At 43.0% G+C, this 21518-nt stretch overlaps 1 protein-coding gene across 3 annotated transcripts in view; it reads left to right on the top strand.

Moving 5' to 3' along the window:
- The window catches only part of zfhx3b (zinc finger homeobox 3b), a 256343-nt gene that overhangs the window by 102689 nt on the left and 132136 nt on the right, over positions 1-21518 (top strand). For all 3 annotated transcript variants that reach the window (XM_056462386.1, XM_056462387.1, XM_056462385.1), the window contains exons 2-3: positions 3105-6189; positions 8645-9141. In XM_056462386.1, the coding sequence (XP_056318361.1) occupies positions 3141-6189; positions 8645-9141 (3546 nt within the window). In that variant the 5' untranslated portion in view covers positions 3105-3140. The remainder of the gene's footprint in view (positions 1-3104; positions 6190-8644; positions 9142-21518) is intronic.

Genomic DNA, 21518 nt, shown 5'->3' with positions numbered 1-21518 from the left:
CAGGTTACTGGAATGTTATTTTTGGACTTTTCCTGTCAGTGTAATTTGTTTATCGTTTCTGATTGACTTGCTGAACCTCTTTTTGTATTGGATTGACAGAGAAGCAGTCTAACATTGCATTAACTGTTCATAACTCTTAATTTTCATGTTTTAATAGTCAATAAGCACACATTGTCATAGTCCTATTATTATACAAGAATAACAATTAAACTGCAAGCTGTAATAAAAGGGACCTTGCACTCGTGCTCACCTTCACCCGGTGGCCTTAGGATGACACAGAACAGCAGACAATATTAATTTAAGCTGATAAATATTTACAAAACTGACAAATTCATTGATTTATGCCAAACTTCCTTCTTTCAGCAGGCGGCGCTATGACTGTAACTCAATATTGGCATGTAGATGTCTTCAGGAGAGGAATCTATTGGACCTGAATTTTCAGGCAGATCGGACATTGTGTGGTTAAATTATTAGTTGTTCCTACCTATTGCGAAACACTAATGTTGTCAGTCCGCCACAGACATGCCCTTCGACGAAAACTCTAGATCTTCACAATTAAACATAAGAAAGGCCTTTGGATTACACTGAAAGGATTTGGTTTTGATCTAAAAACATTTCTAGGAGTTTGTAATAATGTAAAACATGCTATTTCCTGTTGCCAGCAGGTGGCACTATGACTGTAACTGGATATTGGCATGTAAACATGTTCAGGTCAGGACTCTTATCAAACGTGTGGATTTTGAGGCAGATCACACAATGCACACCTTAGTTATAATAACTTCCTGTTTCATGGCGAAACGTCAAGTTTGTGAGGCCACCTACGACGATTCTAGAGCTACATCTGAAATTGCATTCTTCTATACTTTATAGTACACTAAAGAGTAAAACAGTTTGTGAGAAGTAACCGGATGACCTACTTCCGGCGAGATTCTGAAGTGCACATCGGATCAATGCTACGATATCCCATGATGCACCACGAGATAACTCATGAATGGGAGTGAAGAGACGTAACTGACACGGGTAGGTCACATGATGATGACAAAATGGCGGATGTAGTACGTCCGAGTTCCATTCGTACTACTGACATTCATACTGTATAGAACGTAATTTTCTAACGGCCGAGTAGTACATTTAAATTCAAATGCAGTCGGACGTATTTCGGACGCAGCCTAGATATTTAATCTAGATCTAGAATTTTATATCGCCAAGAATGACAATACCCAATTTTGTTGTTGATCTGATAAAATCCCTAGAAGGAGTTCGTTAAAGTAAAACGATATGTTTGTTAAAAATATCCGACTTCCTGTTGGGTTTGAGATTTTTCTCCAAGAGACTTTTTTGTAGGTATTGACATATTTGACGCATGTGCCAGTTTTCATACATGTGCTTGAAACGTAGCTCGGGGGCCACTCCGCCAAATGTGCATAGGTGGCGCTGTCGAGTCATTTTGCCACACCCACTTCCAAAACCTATAACAAACATACATTTTCACCACTTCTGGTGCGTGTGCGAAGTTTTTGGAGTTTCGGGCATGTTTAGACCCTTAAAAATGTTATTCATTCTAGGGAAGATGAAGAAACGGAGCTGTTCCAATAGAAGAGCTGTTCCTAATAATTGTGGGGAAATTTAAATAAAATTATTTTGTATGAAGCCATCGTAATTAATGCATTGCCATTGTGTGCAATAGTAATAAAAATAAACTGTCATTGTTTGAAGTGATTTGGATGGAAGGGGGAGGGAGAGGGTGGTCTGTGGGTTGAATTGAGGGGTGTCAAATTTTCATCAGACATTCATGAATTGGGAGTCAAACATTATCAGGCTCCCCAGCCCAACACGCTCACATTAATACGTTTGTTGGGGGTGGGGCTGCAGACTCAGTGTCTGATCAGTGCTGAAATTTGCATTCCTAAGTAAATAAGTAAATAAATCAAGCAGAGGCAGTGAATTTGCTAATCAGACAGGACGCTGAGGTTAGCGTGCTGCCGGGAAACTTTGCTCATGTAATATTCAGCAATGGAGGGTGAAAGGGCAGGCCAGAGTTATTGGTTTCAGTCTGGTTGCCCCCTTTAATCAATGCTGCCTGCATCCCTTTATTAAAATTATTAGCTCAGCAGTATCTTTCGCTATCATTTTATCTCCTTTATCGCCTGCTTGAAATTGTGGCCTGCTTATGGCTCTTTCGTTGCTCCAGGCAGCACTACCCTTAAAAAGTTCAGCCCTCATTTATTATTTCAGAGACAGGAGGATGGTCTGAAACCAGGATGAGTAGTGAGGTTATTGGAAGCTGGATCTATACATGGCTGCTTTTGGAGAGCCAACATTGCTTTTGCTTTTCAGAATTAAAAATATAAACCAATCTTTTTTTTAAATGTTTTTTGTGTTTATAGGTTTATAAATGCTTGCTGTATAAAGCATATCTTCATCAACTAATTGCATCTTATGAACATGTTATAGTCGTGCAGTGTGTTCTGTGTGTGGGATCTCTCTATAATGGAGGTCTTCAAACAGCGTGGCTAATATATTTTTGTAACCTTCAGTTCTTTCTGCGGGTGTGAGATGGATCATGTGCTGATGGCGGGTTTCACTGTGTCTAATTAGCAGCACAATGGAGCTTTTTTGTCCATTAAGTTATACTGTTACTGTGTTTCTCAAACCCAACGTTAATTAAAAAAAATGTATGCAGTATTGGGAACATAACAGATTCTGGGTGTTGTGTGGAAGGTCTAGATAAAAGATGGTAACTGGCTGATATGACAGGATGAGGCATCTGAGCTGCCTTATTAGTGCTTGTCTGAGGTATTGTGTTTAAGTACCTAATCTAACCTAATGAGCACTCTGTCATTTTCCACCATTATATCTCACACTTTTGTTTCTCATCTAATCTACTATACATTAATCTAGTCCCCTTTCTGTACATAGCTTTACCATTTATCAAGATGCTTTTTATGTGTGGTCAAATGTTCAGCATTGCACGTCTGAAAATTAGTTGAATAGAAACAATGAAAGAAAAGCATTAAAGGTTTCTATAATGGAGTTTTTTCTCTTAGTATACATTTTAAGCAGTGATTTAATCCTGTCTCTTTTTCTTTTTTTTTTCTCTGCAGGCCTGGATGCGATGAACGCCTCATGTAGGCATCAGCATGGAAAGCTGTGAGTCTCCCGTGGTTTCTGGGACAGACGATGGGCTTGGCTCCTCCGCCACCTCCCAGCAGCACCATCCACAACCCTGGAACGATCATCCCAACGCAAAGGTTCCACCTTGCAACCAATCCCCTTCCTTGGAGTCCCTCTCTCTCTCTGCCCCCCATTCCACCCAGATCCAGAATCCCAGCACACACTGCGAGGCTCTGAGAGAGCAGCAGAAGCAAACATTGTCACAGGCTCCCAGTGATAACTCCACTTCCAGACAGCTGCACCTCAAAAGAGAGGGGTTAGAGGAGGAAGAGCAAGAGGGAGTAAGCTGTGGAGAAGAGGACGAAGACTTGGAAGACTTGGATGAAATGGAGATTGACAGCTGTTTCCCTAGTCTGCAACCCTTCCCTGGAGTACCTATGGTGCCAAGTGGAGGGGGAATGCCCATGCTCATGCGGCAACAGCCCTCCCATCGGAGGGGTGCCACGGAGAGTGGGAGTGAAGAAGGAGAAGAAGAGGAAGAAGAGGAAAGTAGTGATGTGGAAAACCTGGCTGGAGAGATAGTCTACCAGCCTGATGGCTCTGCTTACATTGTGGAGAGTCTCAGCCAGCTGATCCAAAGTGATGGGAGCATGGAACCAGGCCTGCTCCCCTCAAACTCTCTCACTAGTGGGGGAAAGCCAGGGGAACCTGTGGGAACTTCTTCAGTGTACCCTCAGATCATCAACACGTTCCATATAGCCTCGTCTTTCGGAAAATGGTTCGGCTCCTCAGACCAAGGTTTCCCCAATACCTCAACCCTGACAGGCTTCAGTCCTGTCCTGCACAGTTTCCGCGTCTTTGATGTGCGGCACAAAAGCAACAAGGATTACCTGAACAGCGACGGGTCTGCCAAGAAGTCCTGTGTATCCAAAGATGTTCCCAACAACGTGGATTTCTCCAAATTTGATGGTCTGGCCCTTTATGGCAAAGGCAAGCCCATCCTCATGTGTTTCCTTTGCAAGTTGTCTTTTGGCTACGCACGCTCCTTTGTCACTCATGCAGTCCATGACCATCGCATGACTCTATGTGAGGACGAGCGCAGACTTTTAGGCCACAAGCATGCATCGGCCATTATACAGGGCATCGGGAAAGACAAAGAGCCACTCATTAGCTTCCTAGAACCAAAAAATAAGAACTCTCCTCCACCACCTACCCTAGTGCCCATGAACTCAGGCCAGAGCTTCTATGGCACGTTCAGTGGGGTTCATTTAGAAGGGGGCAGCAGTAGTGAGGGAGGTGAGAGCCTCCTTAACAAAGACTCTGACTCGGGTCTTCAGCAACAAGCCCTTCTCACACTGGGGGGGCTAGGCAGCCCCAAAGCATCCTCCCTTACCTCAACCCCAGGCCCAGCCAAAGACTCCAGCACTCTGTCCAAGCCACAGGGTAGGAGAACAGAGGGGTCTGTGGGGAAAGAGGGGACTCATAGAGGGGAGGATGGGGATGCAGAAATCTGTGAAAGAAAGACTCTGCTTCCTGGTGAGGAGATGCCCTCAGATGAAGAGGATGAGCTTCTTTTAGAAGAAGAGGATGAAGAGGTAGAGGATGAAGGCACTGCGGTGGCCTGTAGTGGAAGTAGCAGCAGCAGTGGTAGATTTGTGGGGGAATCGGCTGTCTCAAACCAAAGCATCTCCAAATCTCCTTTATTAATGCCTAGTAGCGCTCTCCAGCCTTCTGCTTGTCTTTCTGCAGCCAGCCCCGCACTTAGCAGCAAATTCTCTGCTTCCATGTCCTCTTCATCTATCAGAGGAGCAGAGGACGGGATGGCTGCAGACGGTGGAGGGAGGACTTCAGAACTCCCTCTGAGCTTTAACTGCCAGGGGTCTACAGTACCCATGGCAATGGCGGCAGTTGCTGGCAGAGGGGGTGAAGAGGATGGGGCCGCATGCTCCACTGCGAGCACGTCCTCCCCTCTTGCCTCTAATGCTGCTGCTGAGGAAAGTGCCAATCGAGATAGTGCCACAGCTCCTGAACCAAATGAATGCCCAGCAGAGGGAGATGAGGACAACGGTGCCCTCCTCCACCACCACCTTCACCACCATCACCACCACCTACACCCTTCGCCCAATGCCCACACACACCTCCATCACACAGCTGCTTGTGACTTGTCAGGAATAAGTGAATGCACCCAGAACCATGGGGCTGGGGGCAGTGGAGGAAGTGGGGTAGAGTGCCCAAAGTGTGATACTGTCTTAGGCTCTTCTCGCTCATTGGGTGGCCATATGACCATGATGCACTCACGAAATTCGTGTAAGACACTAAAATGTCCCAAGTGCAACTGGCACTACAAATACCAGCAGACCTTGGAGGCCCACATGAAGGAGAAGCACCCTGACTCTGGAGGCTCTTGTGTGTACTGCAGCAGTGGGCAGAGTCATCCTCGCCTTGCCCGTGGGGAGAGCTACACTTGCGGCTATAAGCCCTTCCGCTGTGAGGTCTGCAACTATTCCACTACCACCAAAGGTAACCTAAGCATCCATATGCAGTCTGACAAGCATCTTAACAACATGCAGACGTTACAAAACGGAGGAACTATTCCAACCGCTGGGGAGCAGGTGTTTGGACATGCGCCAGGTGGGGTGGTGCCTGTTTCTTCAGCTTCACAGCCTGGCAGCCATCATCCAAGTCACCACCATCATCCAGCCCAGTCCTCTACCCACATGACAGGACCTTGTGGTGCCCCTTCACCCACAAAACCAAAAAGCAAACCCACTTGGCGATGTGAGGTGTGCGACTATGAGACCAATGTAGCACGTAACCTGCGCATCCACATGACAAGCGAGAAACACATGCACAATATGATGCTGCTTCAGCAGAACATGTCCCAAATGCAGCACGGCCGGCTTGGTCTAGGGGCCATGCCTTCACCATCAGAGGCTGAGCTATACCAGTACTACTTGACCCAAAACATGAGCCTGCCTCCAGGTCTTAAGATGGACCCCTCTGGAGCTGATGCCCAATTCTTGCTTGGAGGGTTTCATCTCGACCCTAACATGGCAGCTCTTGCTCCAGCACTAGGTGAGTTTAATGAGTTACAGTTTAAAAAATGTGTAATTTATGTAAATTCTTAGAACTCTGTATGTTTTAAACAATTTATACGAACCGTTCCTGTTTTCCTGGTCTTACAATTGAATCTATTTGAAATGTTATCTGATATAGATGGTAAAATATTAGTGATATTGCTGTTTCAGTCCTACATGCAAGACTAACTTACATTATGATATGCACTTTTTATTGCAAATGGCTCAGACAGAGAGCTGGCAGTTTTTAGGTGCACCTTCATTGTGTAACATGCATTTAGTCTCTTAAACAACTGTTAAAAAGGTGTTGGAGGGAGGTTAAGAGAGAATTAAAGAAGTGGCACAAATAAGAATGAATTGCGATTGAAGGGCAGCCAGAGTCAGTTTGCAAAGATATAAGGGCCACCCAACCAAGTGTGTAGAAAATAAATTGTACGGGGGAAAGAAGTCATTAGGCATAATGAAAGGTGCACTCATCAGTCTTAAATTGACTTGAGCGACATCTCTAAGGTGAGCTTTGTAACAGTGTACAGCATAGAGAAAAGGTCAATAGCAGCATGTTTAGTTCAGTACAGTATGTAGCGTTTATGAAATAACTTTATAACACAGACGTCATGCTCAGTCTAATGCCAGAAACAAGACAAATTGTTTGTTTATGTGTGTTTCTGTAAAAGTTAACATAAAAAAGGCATAGCTGGTACATTAGATTTATGGGGATGTGGATTTAGTGTCAAGTAGTGCTTACTAGTCCTGTAAATTTCAGCTTCAGACACAGGGACACAGAAAAAACAGGGAGTTAGCAAGTGGGAAAGACAGGCACACACATCTTCTTAACACTCAAGCTTCAGTTTATTTTTCGCATCCTCTATGTCATTCTATCTGGGTCACATTGGTTGGGAAATTCCCCCTTTTGCTGCCCCTTGTGTTTCTTGTGAAAGATACTATGACGGAGTAGGCTGGGGCTGAGGGAGTGTTCCACATGGCCCTGTCCCTTGGACTGCTAATAAACATTACAGTTTTCACGTCAATGCTATGCAACTGCCACTGAATACTGGCTCGTCCTTTTTTTCCTGCTTTTGTAATAGTAGCTATGTATTTTACCATAGTCAGTAAAGGAAGGAAAGGGGGCCTAGTGAGGGTAATTCAGCAGCATAGTGAAAATTTGGCGTGCCAGCTACAAGCCCACAATTTGCACAGACTTGCTTCAGACTGTTGCCAGTTCAAAGACAAGAAGTGGATTTGATTGCCATGACTAATTCTTTATTTGTCTTCCACCCTCTTCTAGCCATTTGGTTTGTTTTTTTCTGTGATGGAAGGTTCAATATACTGTACATATTAAAGGGGTGACTAATAAACAAACAGTGTGGAATGTTCAGGGCACTGTAATATATGTAAAGTAGAAGTAGAGATTAAACATAGGCTGAGCAAACCTGTAGAGTATTGACGGAAACATAAACAGAAATAGTTTGAACTCAAAATGTAGATCTGAGAGTGATTTGAAGGAGATTGTCCGAGGCCTTTCGGACACTACACTAAAACCTGAAAATAATTGTAAAATAGCCAAGCTGCATGCTACCTCAGTAAGTAAAAAGAGCTGCTGGAATTAATTTACTGTAAAGCCATACTGGTTCATCGGGTGCGCTCAATCTGGGCAGTGACAGATTGAAGATCAGCAAACTGAGGCAACAGCTTCTATGCATCCCTTGTCTCAAAATCTCAGCCTCCAGTGCCTTCCCCAAGCTGTTCTTGGATGCCTTGTACTTCTGTTGTAGGATATATAGTTTTGTTAACTTACTTTAAATTCTGAAAAAATATACATGAGTACATAAAATGCAGGCTGTTTGGGCTTGGGTGTTTGCATTGATTTGTTCTAAAAAAGAGGTAAAAGAACTAGAGTTCTACATGGATAACCTCATTTTTTATATTATTATTTCTTGAAAAGAGGCCTATAGTTGATTTACACTAATGTGTGCTGGGGAGCTCTTTAGATCTCCGGTAATGATTGAATAACTTTATTTTTGCGCCTCTGCTCACAGCCTCTGGAGTTGATTTAATGGGAGGGCTATGAAAGTGCAGGACTGTGTAAATCCACACCTCAGCTCTCTCTCTTCTTCTACTTCTTCTTTCACTGAGCTCAAAGGAAAGGATAATCTTGATTTAATAAAATTATGTAGATAAATACACATGCACATTATCCTTGAAAGCAAATCCACTTTGACTGAACGGACAAACATGACTCTTTGTTAAAAGGCTGAACTATGCACCTTTTCCCTGTTTCCCAGGACATTCTTGTAACTTGAGGAAGTTTAAATGAAGGGAGAAACTCAGCACAGATGAAATTCCCAACTGTTACAATTTATTGAAGCATGTGTTTGAATAATTGCTGTTAGATTCAGGATACTTGTGAAAGACTTGACAGAGCAGTGATCACATCTTGTGTTTTCTGCTTTTAGTTGGGGGGGACATTGCCATGGATGTACGCCTGGGTGGTGGACAGCTGGTCTCGGAGGAGCTGATGACCTTGGGTGAGAGTCTATCTCAGACCAGCGACCCCTCCCTCAAACTCTTCCAGTGTGCTGTGTGCAACCGCTTCACTACCGACAACTTGGACGTGCTGGGCCTGCACATGAGTGCAGAACGGTCACTCCCTGAAGAGGAGTGGAGAGCAGTGGTAGGCGACTCCCACCAATGCAAGTTGTGCCATTACACCACGCAGCTCAAGGCCAACTTCCAGCTGCACTGCAAGACTGACAAGCATGTGCAGAAGTACCAACTGGTGGCACACATTAAAGAAGGCGGCAAGGGCAATGAGTGGCGTCTCAAGTGTGTGGCCATTGGCAACCCTGTACACCTCAAATGCAATGCTTGCGACTATTACACCAACAGCTTGGAAAAACTGAGGATGCACACGGTCAACTCCCGCCACGAGGCCAGTCTCAAGCTGTACAAGGTAAGTGACTCTTGTAGTAATACATTAACCAAGTGACCAAGTTAACCAATAGATGCCACGTATCTAATGATAGAAGGTTAGGAAAGAAATTATGACCAGCATGTAAAAAGATAGGTTAGTCTCTTTCTGGCCTTGACATTGCTACACTACCCCAAGGTTTTAAACACACCTCATGCCTACTGTACAACTGAATCGACCAGCACTTTCCATCTTTACCGCAGACTATGAGCGATGGTCCAGTGCAGTATATTAAGCCCTAATGCGCATGCAATGGAGAGGGGAGAACAGGGGCACTTAGAGGGAGGGAGGAACATGGCAGGTCAGTAGGGTGGGGAGAAGGGCAGCTGATGAAATTGCTGGAAGAGCGGATGAAGAAGTGTGAAGAGACAGAGGTTTGGTGCTAATACCATTCGGAGTGGGAAGGGCAGAATCGCTCTCGACAGCTGTATTGATTTTTGCTGGACTTGGAGCTTCACCTTCTACTCTAATCATTCCATAATAGCCAATGGATGAACACTCTCTGAACAAATGGCCATAAATCTAACAGGCCTGATTCCATTTAGGCACCTATCCTGTGTGTCTGCGAGCTCAGCTCGGGCTGTGTTTAACCTAGACTGGCACGGCTGCACACAGGGACTTTCTCCGTAATTCTCCCTTTCTTTCTCTCTATCACTTGCTCTCACTTGCTCAATGAGATACTGACTCGCATTCAACCCTTTTCAGTTGCACATCACTACTCAAGCTTCCTTGACCTTTACTTACACTGCCTTTTCAAGCATTATACCTTTGGATAGTGAACAAAAATTATTGTCCTGGTACCATAAAAACAGTCTTAAACTGTTGAGCAGGTATATTTTGTAGGTATAGCCAACAATACATTAAAATTCAGGCAACTTTAACATAATTTGAGTCAAAAAGAGTGATTCCATATCAACTATTGCTTATGCCTATTTATTAAATTATTGCCTATTAATCTTTCCAGTAATGTCCAATCAGTAGCTATTTAGCTTAACATTAATATTTAGGTTGGCATTACTTTCGCTTCAGTATACATAATTGAGGGCATCTGAAAAAAACAGGGAAGGAAAGAGACACAATAATCATGTTGATACAAAATGACCAAAATGAGGACTAGTTCACTAGTGACTTCACTGCAAGTTTACCATTTGAAGAAAAATCCAGCAGTAGATATTCTAGCTCTGTCAAAGTTTACCCTGGGCTGATGGAATCTTGGCCAGCTGTTTCCCTGATGAACTAGTTTGTAATGGTAATTAGGGGAAGAACAAAAAACAGCTTCCTATTTATCTGGAAATAAAAGCAGACAAGCCTGAGCCAGGATTGTCTGCCATGCTCAAGCTTGGACACGCAGTGAGCATGTTTACAAATACCACAATGATTCAAATATGTAACACAAGACTCCTGACATGCTTGGCTTACCTGTGGAGGCATTTCTATAGTCAGAGACCTCATGTTGCTCCAGGCAGGGTTTGAGGCCCAGGGAACATGCTGAGTATTAGCATTAATGACAAGTAAAAGCAGAACAAATATCTTAAATTGTCACCAACTGCCACTTGCTGTGCTATATGTAGCTGATTTTTTTTATAGATTCCATAATCTGCCTCATATTTACCATAGCAAAGTCTGATATTAGCATCAAAATTGTCTCGAAACACCATTATTCCATCTGTTGCCAACATTCCCTTAAAGGAAAGAGAGCCAGCACAGAAGAGTCTGCCTAACTGCAAATGTTCAATACTCTGTGGCAGATTAGAAATGTTCGACACATCCAAGCATGATAATTTGTAAGCTTTAAGCTGCTTAAAATGGTTCCTCAGCTTTAAAAGCCCCACAGATCCGAACAGAGAACAGAGTTGACTGACAAGTGCATCAGCTTTTAAAGCAAGCAGCTTCCATCAGTGACGACAGGCCTACCCGCAAACTAAGACATTCACAGTTTGAGTTATAGCTGTATTTCATGACATACAAATGTGATTAGAGGACGATAAGCACATGCTGCTGCTGAGGTCTTGCTGTAGCACGGGTTTCTAACCCCACAATGACACAAGCTTCACTTTGCAGTGAATTTATAGCCCTGATAGATGTACTGACTGGCTGACACCAACAGTATGATTTGCTAGCTCAGCTAAGCTGACTGTACATGTGGTAAAAAAAAGAAAAGGAAAATGAAAAGCACACTATTTATGTCCCCTCCAAATGAAATCTGATATAAAATGCAAAATTTTTCGACCTCCTGCTGGGAGAAAATAAATCATCAAGTCAGCATAAACAGGCCCTAAGATGTGGTAGATCCTTGGGACACTTTGCCCAAATCAAACTGGTTTGCATTAAACAGGCCCTTTGTGTGCACTACTCCGTAAATTGGAGCCTGTAATTACTGGAATTAAAAAGGAAGGTTTAAACTGAAGGCTAAGCTGGATGGGATAATTTGAGAGTCTGTGGTATGCGGCACATATTAGGGCTTTCTAAAAATACACCTTCCCCCACCACCCCATGGATTGGAATGTTCCGAAAGCCTTTGGAGAGCTTGGGAGAATTGTCCTAACCGCATGGACCACTGCACAGCAGGGGTGATGCGTCCCGGCTTTAGTATCTGGGGTACAGTACTAAGTTCCTCAGTGCCTTCAGACACACCATCATCTAGCCTTACCCTCATCTTAAATGAACTTTTACCTTCCAATGCTCCCTTCAAGTTCCCACTAGCTGGCTGCTTTGTAGTGGCAAGAATGCACTTAATGGTCACCAATAAACACTAGCAGATGGGCCATACAACAATGCCTACCTAGGTCAAAACAAATCTTTGACTTCTCAAGTTTTAAAAAGTTGTTGGAAGGTGCAATTTGCAGAGTCAAAGATGCCACACATCACTGATGTTTGTGTAAAATAAAATCAAGAATTAGCCTAATTTCCTCCTTAATACTACTTCCAGATTTCATTGTGCACATTTGACTCTGTGCACACAATAATAATAATAATAATAATAATAATAAAATAATAATAATAATAATAATTCCTTACATTTATATAGCGCTTTTCTGGACACTCAAAGCGCTTTAACCATTTTTGGGAGGAATCTCCTCATCCATGGCCAATGTGCAGCATCCACCTGGATGACGCAATGGCAGCCATATTGCATCAGACTGCACACCACACACCAGCTGATTGGTGGTTAGAAGTGATGAAGCCAGTTATGACATGGGGATGGTTAAGAGGCCATGATGGACAGAGGCCAGTGGGCAAATTTGTCCAGGATGCCAAAGTTAAACCCCTACGCTTTTTCGAAGGACATCCTGGGATATTTAATGACCACAGAGAGTCAGGAGCTCGGTTTAACATTTCATCCAAAAGACAGTGCTTACGTAGCAGTATAGAGTCCCCATCAATAAACTGGGGCTTTAGGACCCACACAGACCGCAGGTTGAGTGCCCGCTGCTGGTCTCACTAACACCACTTCCGGCAGCAGCCTAGCTTTCCTATGTGGTATCCCATCCAGGTACTGACGGGGCACAGCCCTGCTTAACCTTGTGAGTCACAGAGAGCAAGCTGCCAGATACTAGCACATTGCTCAAAGTAAATGTTTCTTTATTATGTATAATCAAAATGTAATAACTTGCTCTGCCTCTGAAATTACGTTTTGACTAACATCACAGATTCACAGAGACTTTTGTTTCAATCCCTCTTGTCAAACCACCTGTCACCTGACTTCTACTTCACAATCTTGACCAATAAAATTCTGCCTTACATTTTTTTCTCTCTGGATGTGTTAATTTAGAATGTAAACTGTTGCATTGAAAATGTAAAAATAAGATGATTATGTTCATCTAAGTCTGGTCCTTTAAGTTCCGCCATACATACATTAGTACAAACTGCCACTCAGTAGTGGAAACATTCACTTGATGTTTGAGTTCTCACTTTGCTGAGTAAGCATGTCTCAGGTGCTGGACTGCACTCATGCCAGCCTTGAGTCTAAGACTTTGGTCCTCCAGTCCAGACAGGACGGAGAGAGGCAGGTCTTCCAGGCAGGCCTTTCAAGCGAAGAGGAGGAGCTTCAGGCTGGCTACCTTCCTTGTCTCAGGGGCCGGTACAATCTGGGGTAATTGAGATTGATTGGATGTTATTTTTCCTCTTGCAAATGTAGTCCATTAGCTTGGCACATGCATAATCAGTTTAGAGCACAGTTAACTGAATGTAATCATGTTCTTCGGTGTCTGCTCGCACAAAATCCACTCCAGATGCCGCTTGGCCGTGGAAAGAGAGGAAGAAAGTGCCGTCACTATCACATGGGGAATCTTTACCCAAGAAAGGCCTCACAGCGTTCACCCTCACACCACCAGCACCAGTGTGCTGGTCTCGCTCCATTAAACGTACAAACTATACAAACAGTGTGCTGCACAGATTTACACACTCTCTGAATATGTGCATATACACACACACACATACTCACACTTTCTGTCATATGTTCACTACTGCCCAGAACTATTGCAAACAGAACCCCTAGCACGTGTTGATGTGTCTCAGCTATGCTAACAGTGCTTTGACTGTGCTCCAAGTGCAGTCCAGTATCCAACGCAAATCGTCTGGATTTTGGAATCCCACTACTTATTTTTCCCTCCAGTGCAATCCAACCGGATCAGCTGGGGTGTGAGGAAGGAAAATGTCTACGCTTAGGATAAAACAAAGAAAAAACACTGTAAAACAAAACAGACAGTAATGCGTAGAAGGGGATTAGCCGTAGCAGCTATGCTGAAAGGTATTAATGTGTTTCTCAGATAACATTCTACCCTTTACAACAGAACCCTGGTCAATGAGGCCGACCTTCTCCATTAATAATTATGATTTTTATCATGACTTATCCTCATCGGAGCAACAGACTCCAATCGTTGACAGCAAATAGACTGAGAATGCCCTGGCTCCAGCAAGCTCGTGTTTGTTTTTTATTATCAAATAAAAGTGCAGAGTAATTTCGAGTTAACGTCGCAAGGGACCATTTTACCACTATTGGTACGGCCCGTGGTTATATCTTTCATCTGTGGACAGTGAAGCTCAACCTCTATGCCAGAGAGAGCACCACACCCAAACTCCATAAGTCCCTCCAGACATCAGCTAGAGAAGAGATGGAGAGAACGATGATGGGAGGGAGGAGAGAAAGCAGGTCTGAGAGCGATAGAGAGAGAGGCGCTCGTTTAGATGGAGATACTCTGCTAATTATCATGGCTGGCCTGTGATTGTTCAGTAATAGTGCTCAGTGGGGAAAAAAGGTTTGCTGCTGTTCCAGGAAGGGCTGAGCTTTGATTTACCGGTAGTACCACGCTAATAAAGCACCCATTCCATATCCACAGAGTTGCTACTGAGACATCCTGCCTCCTGCCTGGCGTAGATACAATCCATATCACATATATGAATCCAGATTTGTAAGACTTTTGGATTTGTATGGATCCTATTTATTTTAGGTGTATTCTAAGATCTTAATAGTGTAGGTCCACATAAGCACCGGTTTGTCCGTAGTGTGATGAACTCTGCCATACAGCAGCCAAACAGAGGCTCAGCTCCCTTTAAGAGGTGGAGGGTTTTTCCCCAGAAGAGGAGTCAAGTTTTGCTGAGAGAGCTGTCTGTTAGTGTGGGAGGGGTGTTGTGCACTACGACATTAGTTTGTAAAGTAGTGGGCGTGATTAAGCTGGGTCTGGAAGTCTGCAGGAATTTCACAACTCCTTCAGCCCCCACCTCAGAAAGGCCAGGCGCTGACCCGTTGCACAGCTGCAGCTGATGATTACGCATACATCTGCCCCTGTAAGTGTATGTGTGTGCGTGCAATCAATGGAGGGACCGGCAGCCAAGCAAATGCACATGGTAGGCCATGCACAGTTTTCGTATTTAATGAAACAATTGGGAGAGAAGATCGGGAGTTTGTAGAAGGACTGTGAGAGAGCGTGTCTCTCTATACAGAGGCCGAAGAACAGATATTATTGTGTTGTAATAGTTGTTTGTTTTGATTTCTCCCTCCTCTCTTTCTTTGGGCAGCCAGACAAGAGCAACTAAGCAATGCTCCTGCTGAAGGAAGCTGTTGATCCTATTATCTGCTGCCTGATCAGCACAAACAGGGGATTGGATACTGATGAGGGACTGGGGTGTACACAGGGATCAGAGAGTACGTTACACCACAGTAGAAAGCCGCAAGCTTGTAGTAGTTTGTAAGGTACGTGTAGATAGTCAGAAGTTTAAGCAAAACCTAGGTTTTGTACATTTTGGTGCGCAAATACTTCTTTGGCTACAGACATAACTGATTACGCAGAATGAGACTGAGTAGAGGTATGCTGTTAGTTTTCTAGACCATCAGACCATTTTGCCTGTTGGATGACAAAGTAGAAGAAATGCAAATGAGCCATATCTTGGTAGACTATTTTGACCATAGCCATATTACCCTTCATCCCAAGACTGGTTACTCACTGAAGCTAAGCAGGGCTGAGCCTGGTCAGTACCTGGATGGGAGACCACATGGGAAAACTAGGTTGCTGTTGGAAGAGGTGTTAGTGAGGCGCTCAACCTGTGGTCTGAGTGAGTCCTAATGCCCTAGTATAGTGAAGGAGATACTATATGGTCAGTGAACACTGTCTTTTGGATAAGACGTTAAACCGTGGTCCTGACGCTCTGTGGTTGTTAAAAATCCCATGGCACTTCTTGTAAAGTGTATGGGTGTAGCTCCAGTGTCCTGGTCAAATTCCCTCCGTTGGCCCTTAACCATCATGGCCTCCCAACTATCTCCATCCACTTAATTGGCTCTATCACATTCTCTCAAATCCATCTATAGCTGGTGGGTGGTGAGTGCACTAGTGCCGTTGTCCTGCAGCTGCCTTCGCATCATCCAAGTGAATGCTGCACACTGGTGGTGGAGTGGGTAGAATCCCCTCAAGATTGTGAAGTGCTTTGGGTGTATGTCCACACACGGTAAAAGCACTATATACACATGACTCACTTACTTACCTTTATTTAACCTCTCAGAACATCTTAGAAACAAAAAACAGACGAATTTCTTTTGTAAAATGGAAGGAAACACAGTTCACTTACCAGTTTTTTGTCATTAGTGTGATTTAAATTCACATTCCCATCTTCACCTTATATCTGTGACTCACGCTTTTTTGTAGTCTGCATCTCAATTTTCCTTCTCGCATGTTTTTCCTCACTCTTTGTCTCCTTTAAGTTAATAAACAAGGCAAATACACCCATCATGCACAAAACAAACCAGCATGGGTCACAAGCTGGTGGGTGGTCCCACTCCGCTGCTCTCTTCTTAAGGTTAAATAGCTTTAATCCAACCAGCCTGGAAAACTAAACATTTCTTCAGCCAAATCGTCTTTTTTTCTGCTTTGTTTTCTCTTGATGTTTGCAACCTTTCCTTCTGTAAATTCTCTTTTTAGTACGTTTAAGATCTGTCTGATAGAACACCTTTTAAAGGGTAAACAGTGGAAGTTATCATGAATATATTACAAACAAACAAAAATTCCTACAAGGTAAACACTTGTGCCATCACGTTAACTAGTTATAAATTGATGAGAGAAGTGCAGTTACGCTGCCGAGCATTAAACATGTGCAAGCCTGACCTGACTTTTTTATATAGTTATTTGACATTTAGTAGATGCTTTGAAGCGATTTAAAAGTTCACTTACTACAGGCACAGTCCCCCTGGAGTTAAGTGGCTTGCTCAAGGGCACAATTCTTGATAGGTCTCAGCAGTTCTTGCGTTCATGGATTAAACCCCCCGAGTTTGAACCTCTTGACTTTTGCGTTCCCAGTTCCCAGGCCAGATTTTTAGCAACTTTGCTTTTTTTATAGCATGCCTTAATCAATGTTTTATCTTAGTAGTGCCAGCTTCTGTCTTGTAAAAGATATTATAGTTGTATAATTTATATTGCAATCTCAGCTCACATCCCTCCTATGAGTAGCTCTTCAATCTCTCCCTCTACCTCCATCCTCTTTCTGGCATAGTGTGTTTTCTTATTCCTCAATTATACTTTTAATAGCCTAATTTGATCAGCTTGATGAATAGTTTTTTTTTTTTTTTTTTTTTTTTTTGTTAGTCAAATGTGAGTCAAATTAGCTCAAGCAGAGCCTTGGCATAGTTCCTGTATGGATAAGGTTCAATCTTACACAGAATGTGACAGTAGCACGTTGGCTGATAAGACTTTGGCAAGTCTTAGTTAGAAAGAAAGAGTGTTGGAGAGAAGACAGTAGGTGGTAAAGAGAGCAACAGGCAGGCTTACTGGTTCACCAGCACCGATACATCAGTGACTTAGCAACCAGATTAATGGCCTGTGAGTGGCTCAGGCCACAAGGCTGCTCTCGGCGCTTAGAGGAAGGCAGAGCGCTGGAAAACACACTGTGTTTAGCTTTGGGCTGCTGAAGAGAGTCTTGGGACAAATAAATCCACACATGAAATGAGACTTTGGACCTCACTGTTTTTCACTCACCCCTCATCGCAGACAACGTCTCTCTTCTGAATATTAACTATGAAGTTCTGCTGAAATTAGGAAATCTACACCCTGTAGTGTTTACATGTGTGCGCTCAAGGTCCACTCCAGGTTGTGACGTCAGGTGTTGTAAAGTGACCAAAATCCAATGTCATATTGATGTCAAATGCTGACAATTATTTGTCAGGTATGGCAACCAATATCCAACTTCTGATTGACGTCATAGGGGTAACTTCCACACAATTTCAAGCTGTAACATCATTAGACGTTGCTATTTGGTTGATTTTAGGTTGTTCTAAAGTGAACAAAATCCAACGTCGAGCCAACATCTTAAACCAACATCATATTGATGTCAGGTATGGCTACTGAAATACGTCTGATTAACGTCATAGTGGTGATGTTCACACAACATCAATCTGTAACATCATTGGACGTTGATATTTGGTTGATTTTAGGTTGGATGTTGGACTTTGGCCTGATGTTGGTTTCTGACGTCAACCCGATTTTCATTTCCAGACAAAATGCAACGTCTCCGTGACGTTGGGAAACAACATCAATCTGGCGTCATGTTGACGTCCTGTGCCTGCTGGGTAGATACTTGATTAGAGTGACTAGATCCTTTTGGTGTTGATTAGCTGATTACAGGGACACATTTTTTAGACCCTCCTAACTACAACCAGAGAATTTTAATTTCCATGGTTACACTAGTTTATACCCATTTGGTCCAGTTGATAACCATACTATTCAGTTTAAGATTAAAGTAGTTATCAAGTGAATCTTGGTTGTCGAGCATGTTTAAAATCTCCAAAATAGCAACAGCGCAAATACTCCCTCAAATTATCCTTTGAGTAAACTAAAACTTCAGGCAAGGTTAAAAAAATCAAGCCTGACTTTCACCTCTGATATGGACATCCATTGAGGCATCTTATGCCTGTACTAATTGCCATGCACCGGAGTCCAAGGTTAGGACTGGGAGCTGTAAATCTATCAGTGTTATAGGGGCAATGTTCTCACCAGATGCAGACTACAGATTTTCATCCCTTTGTAATTAAGCAGTTCAGCCTGAGGTGTCATATGGTTTTTATTGAGGACCCTCTGGAAAAAATCGTTTCACACCTTGTTTTCTCATCATGTGCTTTTATGCATGTAAAAATGGGGGAAACAAAGAAACACTCAATTTTAAAAAGAAAAAAAAGGCTGTACAGTAATATATGAGGAGTCTTTTATTTATATATTTATTTGTTTGTTAATTTTTGCATTGAAATGAATAGAGGAAAAGCCATCAGGAAGTGACTCAGTTAGTTAGCTGTCCCAATAATTTTATTAGTTTGTTTGTCTGTGTTCTTTCTTTCTTTTTCTTCGGTGAATAAAAGGTCAAGAAACAGACTGTTCATTGAATAGAACCACATTTTTTCAAGGTCACACTTTCATTGCAAGTTTACAAGTCTTATAATTTCTCCTGTCAGGCTCTAGTTGCCCATACAGGACTTTTAGGGTTTAAAAGACACACACACACATACACACTCAAGGATATGTATCCCAACATTGTCTTTAACATTGCCCCTCCCACTGATAAGGTGAATTCTGAGGTCAGCCTCTCAGAGGAGCCTCATTTTACTAGCTGCAGCTGCCGAAAGTAGGGGAAACACTTTTGTTCAGTTGTTAAGTGGTTTCACACATTTGTGTATCATAAAGCATTTTTCAAACAGCAGTGCTGATTTATGACGTGGCGATCTTGGCATTGTGGGTGCAGAGATGGAACCCAGAGACAGCGAAGGAAGTCTTCGACACGGCCGCCACATTCCTCCACCCACTCCCCACAGGATCAACCAAACTCTCCCTCTCTTTCTTCATCCCCACAGCATTACTACATTCAGTCAACACCAGGCCTAAAATTAGTCTGCCACAGACTTGATCGCTCATTTGAACGGGTTATCTCTGTCACTGCAAAGGAATTTCCTTAATTTATACTCGTTAGTTTGGAATGGTCTTGTTCTGCTAATTTGAACCAGAAAGCCTGTCTTTGCTACTGAATAAACGAGGTCTCAGGGAGATGTTATATTTTTGCCACTAGAGAAGATTACAAGATCTTGGTATGCAAATGATTATTCAAATTATTGTTATATTAAATTAAGCACTGAGAGAGGAGAGGGAGTGCCATGTTAATGAGTTATATGAAGCAGGCTTTATTAAATATTTGTTGATGTTGCAAAGGGAGCAGAGTGTGTGTATTAATTCAGCACTGTCTAGTCCCAGTGGGTCCTGTACTGTATATACCATGCACATACATACGCAACTCGCAAAAATTACATTTTTGTTCTGTTTAGACTAAGATTTCTACATTTTTAGCCTGTGTTAAAGCATTATATCCAGAGTTATGATATTCCTCGCTGTTTGGTGACCCCAAACTCTTTGATCTCAAAAGGTATTTATACCCACGTCCCAGTCTATACTTTACTAGCTCTCACAAAAAGAATGCTAAGAATATCAGGCCAGCTCCCTTTTCCAATCTTTCAATCCTTTAAATTTATTTAGCCCTAATTTTTATCATTATTTATTAGCAGGGTATTTTCAGTCCTCTAGTTTGAAAAAAGTCAGGAAAGTTAGTGAGTACAGCTTTGTTTAGGTGAGAGTAAATGAGTCAATCAAAATTTTTAGTTGAACTATCCCTTTATCTTGTACAATGAAGTTCAGAAATGTGTTAAATCTGTGCTTTCTTTGCTCTGTTATTTACAAAGAAGTCCTGGGGTTTGTCCAGATGATAAAGCTTCACTTCTTTGTCTGGACACGGAGGATATACCAGTGTTTAACTTACATTTTAAATGATTTAACATGATGAAGCAATCTCTAAGAAGTCAGGGCTTTATATACTGAAATCAAACGTAATCTGCCATATCTGATCAGAAGCAACAGTCATCAGAGCGAGGTTACGAAGGCAGAACAGGAAAAGCCATTAACTGCCAATCACAGCATCGATCGACAAGCCAGTTCACCACTACCATCACCACTGCCCCCCTTTAACTCACTTGCACTTTCAAATACACACACAGTGTTGCATTTTTGTGTCTGCATTGCATGTTGTCATCAAGTTTAACAAGACTTAAGAGCCCATCAATTTGTCCTTTTAAAAAAAAATATCAGCATCCCCATCCATTCGTTTAACACATTCTCCGCAAACATGGCTACTACTACAACACAACGAAGCTAGATTTCTCAAGCAACCAGACATCCGCGCAGTCCGAGACCACGCAGTCCCCCTTTCCTCATCTGTACCGGTCTCTACGTTTTTGGATCCCGACATCAGATAAACTGGGAAAACTAATAGAGTTGGCGGAGGACAAAAGAAAAAAAAAGGCGATTGATTTTTTTCCCTCCATTTTCAGTAGTGTCGTTAAGACCGACGGTCTTTAGGAGAATATTTACCTACTTCCCAGCTTAATAGAGATGCTGTATATCAGAGGGTGATCAGGAGCAGAGGTCAGGACTGGGGGGAGCAATTAAAGCCTGTGCATCTGCCAGTGCGGGCTGTCCCATTGTGAGAACAGCAGGCAAATACAGATAGGTGTGCAGGGTGTAAGCAAAAAGGCATTAGTTACCTTGTGTTATTTATTGGGATTTACTGGACGAGACTCAGCCCTCACCTTACCTAGACCAGATCCACACTGAGCTGGAAACCCTTCAATCTCCTGGACATCTAAATGTCTCCTGCCCTCCACTGACGAGTCTTTGACCTGCGCTCCATGACCAGCCAATAAAGTCGGACAGCACAGTCATGATGGATGTGGCCTGGGGTCTGTGCTCTCTCACCCCACTGGTGTGGCATCCTCATCGACACATGAGCCAGAAAGGAGGAAGAGGTGGAGGGAGGGAGTAGGATGAAGCGGCAAAGAAGAATAG

The sequence above is a fragment of the Danio aesculapii genome, chromosome 7, assembly GCF_903798145.1.
Source record: "Danio aesculapii chromosome 7, fDanAes4.1, whole genome shotgun sequence".
NCBI classification, from domain to species: domain Eukaryota; kingdom Metazoa; phylum Chordata; class Actinopteri; order Cypriniformes; family Danionidae; genus Danio; species Danio aesculapii.
This window is presented reverse-complemented; position numbering and strand designations above follow the sequence as displayed.